The following is a 13,317-nucleotide window of genomic DNA, read 5'->3' as shown; positions in this document are numbered from 1 at the left end:
AACGACAAGCAGCATATCTCTCCCCGCCCCTCTGCCTGTAGATGAGATACTAACCAACCGCATATCCAAATGGCCCAAATCCATATAAAAGGAAATAAATTTAGCTATAAACTTGAAGACTAGCTATAAATCAAATCATCTGAAGGAACAATTCATTCGGGCCAATCTTCCTTGCCTACACAGTAGATTCATAGACTGACACCAATCAGGAAATAACTACTTCCCTGGCTTATACCACGACACCGTCAGGTGTCAGGCACACTTCCAGACCGGTTTCTGTCTATGTGGTCTCTCGTTAGTGCAAGGTAGTGTCTACATCAACACGAAGTCGATGATTAAAAAACAATTTTTTCTCGAACAAAGCTGAGTATCTGTCTCTGCCCCCCTTCCTCCCTGGCTGTAGACGAGTTACTAACCAATCACATCCGAATAGGCATCCGTATGTACATACTTAAAGAATGGCTATAAATCAAATCGTAATGTTCGTAGATTGAATTCACATCGACTTCAGTTTCTTATATTTCCCCACACCTAATTTTTTTCATGATACCTATAACATAAAATATTTTTTGTTTTGGAGCACATTGATATTACTCTCTTTTAGAATATTCTTCAGAAATGAATTAACATATTACTGATACAACTCATAGAAAAAGTATAGTATTCTACCCGCGAGAAATGGGCATTAATCGCTAATTTGAATGAAATGTGGTTATGGATTGTTAACTTTATCTCGACATTCCAGCCAGGTGAACGGCATTAAAAAATATTTGGGTAAATTCAATTTGAGCTACCACCAATTTGAGCACCGGTAATTCATTTTGGAGGAGTGCATTGAGGAGAAATCATTAACTTCTTGTACAATTTCAATCTAATTAATTATTTTGGAAAATAAAACCAGTGTATTCAAATATTTGTCTTTCCATATCCGAAAAACGGTAATATTTTATCTAATCTTGAATTCAATTGTGTATATGAAGTAATCTTCAAGAACAAGTTGCACATTAACTATTTCCTTCACTACGTAATGGTTTTTTCAAATTCGTCTGAAATGCAAGTTCCAGATGCTTGTGTCATTAAATGATTTATTGTCATTCGTTATACTGAATCCTTGAAGACCAGTGAAAAACATTCTAAAAGTCCGATATTTCTTATCAAGAAAATGCAAAATACTTGACGTAGTTATCACAGCCACATGAACTACATTGTTAACATCTGTGTGATTGTTGACTTGTTTATTTTGTGGAAATTCATGATAACTTTAATGAAATGAATATAAACACTTTTGTCTAATTTCCACTAGTTATTTTATTTTACGACCAGTTTTGGTTTTTATCCCATTATCAAGTATGAAAGTAACATTTGAAATCTGAAAACTTGTTTATACAATAGTGCAAGATAAGATAAGCAAGAAGACGAGGTAGTTGAATGAACAAGAGTGCCAACTATAAAATTCAACACTGAAGATTATAGGGGTTGTCAAACTTATAAATTCAAGAGTGGAGACCTACATAAATCGAATTGCTCATTTAGGGCGAATGCTCTGTAGTATACCGGGTGTTCCTTAAACACATGCTGATATTTAAGGAGGTAATTCTTAGACCCATTTTAAGAAAAAAACTTCCTATGGGCGTATGTCCTAAAAGCCTTAACTTTTGAGATACAGGGTGGCAAAGTTTTCAAAAATAATCAGTTTTTTAATAATAACTGGGATAATTTTGTAGATATCTTTGGCATATTTGGTACATATGTTCCATGCCTCAAGGCGCATATTCTGATGTACACACATTTGTATTTTTTCAAACAGTGGCATCCCTACGGGTTTCGCATTGAATATTTTTGGGGAAAAAGTACTACGCCAATGCTTTCTATCCAAAATAAAATCATTTTTAAAATCATCATTTATTTTTGAGAAAATTTGATCTCCTGGTATTTCTTTGTCCGACGCATGATTTTCACTCAAAGAAATAAAAATCGACAGAAAGCAAATTAAGAAATTAGATCAATTCTAAAATGAATGAGAATCTGAAAATTGCTTCATAACGCATTACCAATTCCCTAATAATATTTGAAAACATAAAAAAATCTAAACTGTTGAGATCGGGGGATCTTGCTGGCCATTGCTAAGGTCCTTCGCGACCTATCCAACGATTAGGATAAACTGTATTTAAATGGTTTCGGACAATTACACTGAAATGAGCAGGGACGCCATCGTGCATGTACCATATTCGATTCCTTAACGCAAGTGGCACATCTTCCAATAACCCAGGTAAGTCTTCTTCGAGAAAGTGTAAATAAGAACGACCATCAAGGCGTCCTGGTAGAAAAAATGGGCCTATTAGATGATCACCTATAATTCCTGCCCATACATTAACCGAAAATTGGTGTTGGAAATGGGTTTCGGTTATTGCATGGGGATTTTCTTCAGCCCACACATGATTGTTATGGAAATTTTGAATGGCATTCCGAGAAAAATTTGCTTCGTCTGTGAACAAAATTTGTGTCTCAAACTGCGGATTTAATGCAATACTTTATAGATACCACTGACTGAAGTTCACACGCTGTGGAAAATCTCTGGGGAGTAATGCCTGCACTCTTGAAATATGGTATGGGTATAACAAAAAATCAACCAAAATACGCCAAACAATTTGATGACAAATATCCAGAGTTCTAGCGATCTTCCTCGTACTCGTCTCAGGATGTTCCTCAATTTCTTGCAGCACCGCTTCCTCAATTTCAGGAGTTCTTACTACACGAGGTCTACCTTCCGGAGTCCCCCTTTCTTGAAACTACCAGTTTCCCCAAGTCGACGATGAATATTTGAAAAGGTTCGGCTATCTGCTAAGGCACGATTAGGATATCTCTCCTGATAAATGCGCCTGGCTTCTATTGCATTACCATCGGCAAGGCCATATACGTAATGCATTTGCGCCATTTCCGCATTCGTATAATTTACCATATTTACTGATATTCAGAAAAACAGCGGACTACCAAAATAACTTCAATAACACTTCAAAATCAATCAAAACGCGCTGTGACAGTTTTTAACACCAACATCTTACTTTAAACCAACATCAATATTAGCTACTGACGTTTGTACATACAGAGAATTCGTTTTTTATTGCTATGGTGGGTACGCTCTTTTTTCTGCTTTTAATCTTTAAAAGAAATCACATATCGACAAACTCCATATATCCAAGAGGTGCAGTAAATAAATTCTGCTACACGTCATTTATTCCAGGATAACTAAATTTATGTTTTCAAAAATTATTAAGCGGTGCTGCGTTATGACGTAATTTTAATTGAGAACAGTGCATCTGACAACAAACAAATACCTTTTAGATCCTCAATTATTTTGCAACAAATCTGATCTCTTAGTTTGCTTTCAGTCGATGCACGATACCGCATCAGATTTTTAAGGAATTTATCCTTTAGTAAAGCGATTTTTAATTTTTTGAGCGAAAACCATGCGTCGGACAAAGAAAACCCAACAAATCAAATGTGCTCAAAAATGTATGAAGATTTTAAAAATAATTTTTAATTCAAGATAAAGCAATGGCGTAGTATTTTTTCGCCAAAAATATACATTTCAAAACTCGTACATACGCCACTGGCAGAGAAAATTAAGAAAATTGTACATCAGAAAATGCGTCTTGAGGCATGGAACATATGTACCAAATATGCCAAAGATGTCTACAAAATTATCTCAGTTATTATTAAAAAACTGATTATTTTTGAAAACTTTGCCACCCTGTACCTCAAAAGTTAAGGCGTTTAGGACATACGTCCATAGGACGTTTTTTCCTTAAAATGGGTCTATGAATTACCTCCTTAAATATTAGCATGTGTTTAAAGAAAACCCTGTATACAGGCCAATCCGGTTGAAATTTTGACGTAAGGCTTCGTGAACACGTCTATTTGGAAAAAAATCTACAATGTATGAACAGATATAAGAAACAAATCACAAGATAGGTAAAAATAACCCCAAAATCCTACACGTTTGTAATGAAGGAAAGAAAGTTTGGAAGCCATGGAAATTAATAAATCAAATAAAAACTCGAAATATATACCCCTAAACGAGTAATTCGACTTGACTTATGTAGGTCTCCACTCTTGAATTCATAAGTTTGATAACCCCTATAATCTTCAGTGTTGAATTTTATAGTTACCTTGTTTATTCAACTGCCTCGCCTTCTAGCTCTCCTAAAAACTCCCTATATAAACTATTTTTCAGAATTCACATCTCAATTTCATACTTAACGATGGGGTAAAACTTGAAACCGGTCGTACAAATGAAATAACTAGTGGAAATAAGACAAAATTGTTTTTATTCATTTCATTAAAGTGGCACTGTTAACAGTTACGAAAAATTACATACCAAGAGCTCCTAAACGAAAAGTGAAAGTAACAACAACGATATCTTGATCCAGGAACAAATCAAAATTATATTCGGTAGGTTCGCCACTTTGTCCGGTTCCACCATAGATATAGACCATAACTGGAAGTAGACTGGAAGTTTCTTCGAAAGGTAGCTGTAACGGAAAATAACTGAATAAGTTCAAAATTAATTACATATAAAACGACTATTATGAATATTACTGGAGTTTTTTCCCAACAGCAAACCGTTATTTCAACACCTCGACACGTGGAGGAAGATCAAACTCATCAAAGTTTGAATTTCCTCTTGAAGATGATCACTTGGGGATCGAAATACGGGTCGAGGTGTTAAAATAACGGTTTGGTGTTTTGGAAAAATTTCCAGTAATATTCGTTACTACACCAAAGGTTCCAAACAGAGCATCACAATAACTATGAAGATATAATTGGGATTAGTTCTATCTGTTAGATAAGATATCGTGATGAAAACCTTCTTCACTAACATTCTGAAAAGCGTTTTCAATGAGTCTTTGTGAATTTCCAAAGCCGATACACGTGTCCCACTTTAAAATAAGCGGGAACGCAAATGAATCTATTTCACAGCCAGATGTTTTGTGAAATGTTTTACAAAAAATCTCTTTAACTATTGTAGTATACGTTCCACATCATTTTTGGTCGTGAGGTGAACAAAAATTTGGCAACTATAGGGTCTTCCAACAGAGACTTCCAAACTTTGACAATTGATAACGGCCATCTTGTTGAAGCTACATATGTCAAATCAGTTATTACAACACGGGTAAATAATAAAATGGATGTTCTCTCCTACCGAGGGAACTGTTCGCAATGTAGTGTTTGAATTTGAGTCCACTGGTTCAGTAAATGATCGACCAACACTCGTATGTCGAAAAAACGCAAGATCTGCCGAAAACATCACCGCTGTATGTGAGAGTGCGCAGGAGGATCCGAGACAGTTATTTTTCGCGCCGCTCACAAGAACTCTACCCTTCGCAGACCACAACTTGGCAAATTTTGCGACGTGATTTGGGCCTGCGCCCGTTCAAAATCCAACTGACCCGGGAACTGAAAGTAAACGGCCATATACAACTACTTGTGTTTGTTGAATGGCAACTGACCCTAATTTTCGTCGAAAAATTATCTTCATTTCTGGACGAATGGGTACGGAAACAAACAAAATTGTCGAATTTAGGACGATACCCATCCACATGAGATCCAAGAGCTGGTAACGCCATTGGTACATATTTATTTAAGGATGATGTTGGCCAGGCCATCACTGTCAACGGTGAGTACTATTATAGGTCGATGATTACCAAATTCTTTTGACCTGAATTGGTTGGTCTGGACACTAATGACATGTGACTTCAATTGGACGGCGTTACGTGCTACACAGCTCATGCCACATTGTTTATTCTGTACGAGCAATTCGAGGGCATGGTCTTCTCATGTGGGTCTAAAGACAAAAGGAACCAACTATCGGCAGCAGACCGAAAAGATTGCGAGATATTGCTGTAACTGAAGCAATAAACTGAGGCCTGTGGTTCATTCTGAACTACGCTTTACAAAACACGTTAGCCGGAATGCCACAATATTTAATGAAAAAAATGAATTTTTTCTCAAATATTAACAGCTTTTCCACTAGAAACAGGTCAGTGCTGGTGATTCCTGAACATAGGTCTTCTGTTTTTACTCGTAGCTTCTTATACCACTCAGCTAAATTCTATAATTTCCTACCCGATGAATTCAAATCCTCAATTTGAGAAACTCAAAAAAATACTCAAAGAGCATGAGAAGTTCATTTTTCTCAGGCTGACCGTGGTTCATTCGTTCATGGAAAAGAATTGGTGATCGAATAATAATACTTTTTTGAAAATGTAGGTTGAGTTTAAAAGCAGCTTTGCTGGCACTCCGCCTATTCACATCAATATTTTTTTGGCAGATATTTTATTATTATTAAAAAATCCAATGGAAAAATGATTGGAAGCGGGCTGGACTACATTATCACACAGCCAGTTCTATTTGGACCACGCTGGTATTTCTTCCCATTCCCCACTCAATCCTTAGGCTTAGTAATCTGGAGTACACTCCACATCCTGAGCTGTCTTTGGTTTTTGAGCCATCTGTATAAATCCGTATTGCATTTGTAGCATCTGACTCTGTGTTCTGCTTAATTTGTATTTTGTAGGGTTTATTAAACACAAACCTGGGTTCAATTGCATCACTTGTTGCCTGCAGCAGAGGTTGCGCAGTAAGCGCTTCCCGCCATAGGCCCAGCCTCAATCGACCCATTCCTACTTCTAGGTTTACACCAGCCGTGTGCAATCGTACCATGGCCGTTAACGCAACCTCCTTAACGTACAGATCCAGAGGGGTCAGACCCGTGATTAATTCCATTGCCGCGGTTGGTGTTGTTCTCATGGCTCCTGTAATGTTTAAACAAGCCAGTCGCTGTATTTGATATAATTTTTGGATGGCCGTTGCTTGTAGAACTTTCGGTCCCCATGCAATGGCTCCATACGTTAACATAGGTCTTATTATTGCAGTGTAGATCCAGGCGACTACACGGGGTGAAAGACCCTATGCGCCTCTCACTGTCCTCCGACATTGCTCATAAGCCACGTATGCTCTTTTTGCTCTACTCTGTAGATGAGAGTTCCATGTTAGCTTCTTGTCGAGGATAATACCAAGGTATTTCACCTCTTCAGAAAAGTTCAGTTGGCTTTTGAAGATTTCGGGAGGTTTTAGGCCCGTTAAACTTCTTTTCCTGGTGAAAAGGACCATCTCAGTCTTCTTGGGATTGATCGACAGTGAGTGTTCCTTACACTATGTTTCAGTGTGTTTACAAATTTGCCGGTCTGCAAGATAACTATGTCATCTGCGTAAGCAATTGTGTAGAATCCATTTTTGTTAAGGTGATTAATTAGGGTATCCAGAACTATGTTCCAGAGAAGGGGTGATAAGACCCCTCCCTGTGGACATCCCCTCATCAAACGTGCCTTAGGTTCGGCAAATATACCTTCCATCTTAGAACCCTCAGGCACTTGCAGCGATGATGGGAAACGACCAGATGGCATGACTCTCAGTCCTTGGCGGAAAGGAAAACCGTTTGTCTGGGATTCCACATACGTCGATACTTTGGCTTCTTGTCACGTTCCTTTGACTTCTGTATCCAGCGGTGCAGCAGCAGCTTCATCAGCGGAATTGCCACAAACACGGAAATACAATTATTTGGGAGATAATTCAATTTTTTATGCAATAGGAATCGAAACAACAATAGATCGGTGATACATTCTTCAGTCAAACCTCTTGGGTTCAATGGGTTAAAAAATCTTGGAAACACCTGTTTCATGAACAGTATAATCCAGTGTTTATCAAACACGAGATGGTTGCTGGAATGCCAAAAAGAGCATACACACATGGAATATATAAATACTAGTATTTCTAGTATGAAAGGTGTTTTAATCAAAGCGTTCGCAGAAGTTATCAAGGAATTGTGGTCAGAAGATTCATCTGATAGAGTGATTAACACAGTCTACTTCAAAAATCAGATTCAACGATTTGCCCCTCGATTCTTGGGTTCTGCCAATCAAAAGACACCCACGAATTCCTTCGATATCTTTTAGAAAGTTCACATGAGGACCTCAACAGAATTACTGAGGAACCTGAACCGATCTAAACTGAGATTGACGAAAAATTGAGCGACAACGGAAAAGCACAAGAGTCCTGACAGAGATATTTGAATATGAACAACTCCAAGATTGTAGACCATTTCGTTGGTCAATTAAAATCCACTATGAAGTGCACACACTCTGGACACTCATCAGTAACCTTTGATCCTTTCTGGGATTTGTCTCTTCCCATACCACAAAGAATTGTCCAATTGAGTTTGTCACATTGCTTGGATTCTTTTACACAAGAGAGGAAACTCTGGATGGAGATGAAAAACCAATGTGTTCGAGTTGCAAGCAAAGGAGAAAACGTACAAAGTCCTTATAAATCTATAAGTTTCCCCGTATTTTAGTGAGTCATTTGAAAAGATTTCCTTCAACGGAAAGATTCAGAGGCAAATTGAATGTTTCCATTGACTGTTCTTCAGATGGATTAGATATGAGTAGTTATGCAGCAGACAATGTGACTCCTTGTCGTTATACTCTATATGCACTTTCAAATCACAGTGGGACTACTTACAACGGACATTACACAGCATATTGCAGACACCCATATAGTGGCACGTGGCATGAATACAACGATTCGCACGTGTTCCCAATTTCGCCAAAATCACTTGTGAGCGATGAAGCATATGTCCTCTTTTATGAACAGGAGAGAACGAAGCAGCACCTTTGATGTGATTTTTTTTTCTTCTTTCCTTTTTTTTTAAATCTCAGTTCTTTGAATTGATTTGTGTTTCATGATTGTTCCAAACTTCATTATCTATTGTGATATTCAAAATTAATTAGTTGATCAATATTATCTTCTACTACTGAGGAATTCAAAACTAGATTTGGAATCCTTGACGCGATAGAATTATCAAGCATAGATAACATGATGAAAGAATTTATCGACCACTTTAATAATTGGTATTTTGAGATTTGTTTCGGGAAGCAAAAAGTTAGGCCTAAACGAAACCGCCTCAAGGTCCCAAAAATACCGCTCTCTGAAGAATTATCATTTGAGCTAGAGAACTTAAAATCACTCAATTGGTTAAAAAATTGCTTTCCTGAGAGCAATATCTTAAGTGAAACATATAAACAGAACAAAAACATAGTCGATAGGAAAATTCAAAAAGAAAAGCAAATACCCACAGAACAAAAGATTATGAATTCTAATAACAAAACTAAAACTCTGAGGAAAATGGTAAACATCACACTCGGTAGAAATAAAGGAACGCATGAAAAATTCTTCCTGATATTCAACGATGAAATAACCTCAAATGATAAACAAATATCAGATATTTTTGCAGACCAGTTTTCAATACTTTGAAAAACCAAATCGATGGCATGAACCTACCAAAAAACTCATGTACAACCACGGATTTCTCACTCTCACATTCTATGTACTTTTCGCCGATATCTCATATTGACGTTGAAAAAATCCTATACGATTTCATAAATAAAATTCCAACGGTATTGATGAAATACCTATGAAACCAGATTGAAAGTAGCTCTAGAATATTCAAACATTTAGCCAACATTATGAATGCATCGATATGTGAAGGAAAATTCCCAACTACACAAAAGTATCAAAAGTTGTTCCAGTCTACAAAAAAGCAGAGAAGACTAATGTAGGAAATTACAGAGGAATTTGCGTCTTGAACTCATTCTCCAAAGTGATAGAAAAAGCCGTATATGAACAAATTATGTTTTTTTTCGAAAAAAATAATATCATCTTCCCACAGCATGGATTTCGTAGAAATTTTACCATCGAGACTGTCTTGGCCGAAGTGATAAATATATTCATGAAACTTTAAATGACTGAGTACATAATTGTGGTATTTTTTGACCTTACCCGAGCATTCGAAACCATGAATCCTCAATTCTTGTATGAAAAATTATGTAAAATAGGCATACGAGGACCCATCAACAGTTGGATTCATTCATCAATGATGGAAAAAATAATAATTAAAGTAAATATAAATAAGACGTGCTTAGAAGAACGGCAGACCGAAACTGGTACGCCGCAGGGAGGAATACTGGGACCTTTTCTTTTCCTTCTTTATGTTAATGACTTGCTCCGTTTCATTGAACATGAAACGGCATTCATGTATGTCGACGTCAGTTTGCGTTGAATTCATTAGCAAGCTGGGTTAGTTTAATGACTTGTATCTAAATATAGATTCGGTTTCCTTGACAACCTCATACCTTACAAAATTTTCAGGAACACAACTAAACAGCAAACTTGACTTCAAAAAACACATCGAATTCTTCTGCAAAAAACTCGGCAAAACGTTCTCTGCATTTGCGACTCTTGAAAATAACTTTAATAAAGGGCATTTGCCAGATTTGTATTACTCTCTTGTATATTCAACTCTGTGTATGAACATAACAGTTTGGGGACAATCAGTGGAAGTAGGAAGATTTTTTGTTATCCAAAAAAGATTTGTATGATTAATCTTCGATCTAAAATACAACGAATCATGCAAAGAAGTCTTTTCTTTAAATAAAATTCTGACGGTATTTGGTATCAATCTTTATAAATTACTATCTTACATCCACTCAAATTTGTCATCGTTCAGTAGATCTCACGAAATACACAATTAACCCACTAGACAAAACCATGAAATTCATGTTAGAAAATGTAATCTTACGGAATACAAAAAAAAACTAAGATATGCCGGGGCAATGGCTTTCAACCACCTTCCAGGAAAAAAAGAAAATAAAAGACATATGATATTTGAGTTTTTTCAAACAGGTTGTCAAATGGAAGGTGTAAATTATGTAGAGGATAGGTCCAAGGAGTGAACCCTGTGGGACACCTGAAAAAGTATTCTTGAAATCTGATATGTGGTTCTCCACTCTAACAGTTTGTTGTCTATGTGAAAGATATGAATCGAAAAATTTCAAAGTGCTTTGACAAAGTCCATTATAATGTAATATAGATCGAAGTAGTTGATGATTGAATGTATCAAAAGATTTGCTGAAGTCGATCAATAGTAGAACAGTGATTTCGTCTTTATCCGATGCTACGACGATATCATCTAATATGTTCAATAAAGCTGTAGCACAGCTATAGTTTGGTCTGAAACCAGATTGCACAATTGGAAGTACATTGTTGTTGTGAAGGTGGTTTCTCAACTGTTGAGCAATAGCTTTTTCCAAAATTTCAGAAAGAAATGGAAGAAGACCTATAGGACGCAAGTCTTTGAATTCCTTAGGTTCTTTAATTTTGTGTATTGGTACCACGATAGACTGCTTCCACATACTTGGGAAAACTTTCTTCTCCAAGCAAAAGATTATAATATGTAGAATAATGGATATTATAGATGGACAACAGAGATTTAAGAGAAAATTATCGAGATCATCTTGATCTACTTTTTATTTGTGACATGAAGGTTAAGAATTCATTTTCGGGGATCAACACCAATTCAAGAAGTAATGTGATAGAATCATTCACATTATTACTGTAAAATTGTTCCAGATTTGGGTCAACCTTATTACACCGTTGTTGCGAAGCAATAAAAAATCATTCATGTTGTTAGGATCACATAAATGATAGGAAAGATTCAATATAGGTTTTCTATTGTGAATATTGAGTTTTTTTAGTTTTAACCATAGATCTCTAGAGTTATTGTGAATATTATTAGAGGCGATGTATTCTAGATAAGCCTTTTTTTCTCGCTCAATAGAAGATTTAGTAAAGTTTCTAAGAGTTTTGTCATAATTCCTATCTTCAGCTTTACCGGTTTTTTCGAATTTATTTCTGGCTTTATCTCTTATTTTCATCATAAACTTCACATTTTCTGTAATCCATGGTGTATAAGGTTTGGTAAAAATTTTTGTGACATATGGTGCATGAATATTGAACAACGTGTGGATTTGAAAACAAAAAAACTGATTTTTTCATCAATGTTTTCTGAAAGATACGAGGGATCCCAGCAGATTGATTCTAACTCATTTGTAAAATGAACATAGTTGGTTTTTTTTTTTAATTTCGGAAAGCTCGCGTAACAGGGTTGTATTTCACAATGATTTCAGGAGCATAACAATAAACTAGAAAATGATCTGAAACATGATGTAAGTCCATTGTGCCACAATCAGACCATTTGAAATTAACGTGAACGATAATGTAGTGCAACAGAGAACATGATGATTGTGTTACTTTTGTTGGCGAATTTATAATTTGTTTCAATTCGTAAGTATCTAAGATGTCTGTGAGATGGATATAATTTCTATCTATAATGTCTAACCCGTTAATATTAAAGTCTCCCATGCAAATTATATTGTCAGAATGCGGCGCGACTATGGTTAGGCTCTCTTCAAGGTCATTTATGAAGTCAGAAATATTCGTGTTTGGAGGCCTATATATAACACCAATAATATAAACAGATGAGTTGTATTTAATGTCGATCCACAATTGTTCAATATTATCATGTATTTCGCTAATTAAACTTTTTAAAACGAAATGATTTCTTAAGGAAAAGTCCCACCCTTCCACCTCTAGTTTCTCTAGCTACATGAATAAATTTGTGAGAAGGTATTTGGAACATAAACACATCACAATTAGGTCTTAGCCATGTTTCAGACACTGCTAGAATATCAAAATCATTATTATTTACCGTATTCCGAAGCACATCGAATCCAGTGTATATTGAACGTAAATTCATGTGGCGGCCAAATTTCATTTTAATTAAAAAATATCACCTAATTGAAACAAAAACTCAGTGAATGCAAACACGGAAGTTGAATATAATATACATATATATAATATAATCTACACACACTATTTCCATGAAATAATTGAATTCTAATATTTTTGACGTTGGGATAACGACCGAGTGGTTATTTTCGGGGGTGATCCGAATTTCCAGGAGAAGACTGGATTTTTCTTTTTTTATTTTCTTCGTTGACTAACTCTGAATTCGAATTTGCGAGACAAAGTTTTAAGAATTTTTCCGTCTTCCGCAGTACGTTGCAATTCTTCAGATGTGTATTCTATTCCATCCGTAGTGAGTACTCTTCTTCTCAAATCGACTTTAGATGTTGTATCATAGACTTTCACTTGTCTTAAGTATTTTAATAGAAATTTATTAGCATTATAATCCTCAGAAATAAGATCCACAGCAATGTGTATGTTACGAGTTTTCAAATTATTTCTATATAATTTCGATTTGGCTAAAATATCCAACTTCATTTGATAATTCAAGGTTTCAATAGCTACCGGTCGAATTTTATTTTTAGATTTCTTACCAACTCGATAGATATCTCTAAA

The 13,317-nt window shown here is 35.8% G+C and overlaps 1 protein-coding gene across 1 annotated transcript in view; it reads right to left on the bottom strand.

Moving 5' to 3' along the window:
- Positions 1–6,997, bottom strand: part of LOC111518309 (esterase FE4) — an 80,116-nt gene extending 73,119 nt beyond the window's left edge. Inside the window, exon 1 of the mRNA XM_074178205.1 lies at positions 6,985–6,997. Coding sequence (XP_074034306.1) covers positions 6,985–6,997 — 13 coding nt within the window. The remainder of the gene's footprint in view (positions 1–6,984) is intronic.
- Positions 6,998–13,317: the final 6,320 nt, after the last annotated feature.

The sequence above is a fragment of the Leptinotarsa decemlineata genome, unplaced genomic scaffold, assembly GCF_025532065.1.
Source record: "Leptinotarsa decemlineata unplaced genomic scaffold, Ldec_3_MD MMD2_tig00003736_RagTag_RagTag, whole genome shotgun sequence".
Lineage (NCBI taxonomy): Eukaryota > Metazoa > Arthropoda > Insecta > Coleoptera > Chrysomelidae > Leptinotarsa > Leptinotarsa decemlineata.
Note: the sequence above shows the minus strand (reverse complement) of the source record. Positions and strands in the feature narration are given on the sequence as shown.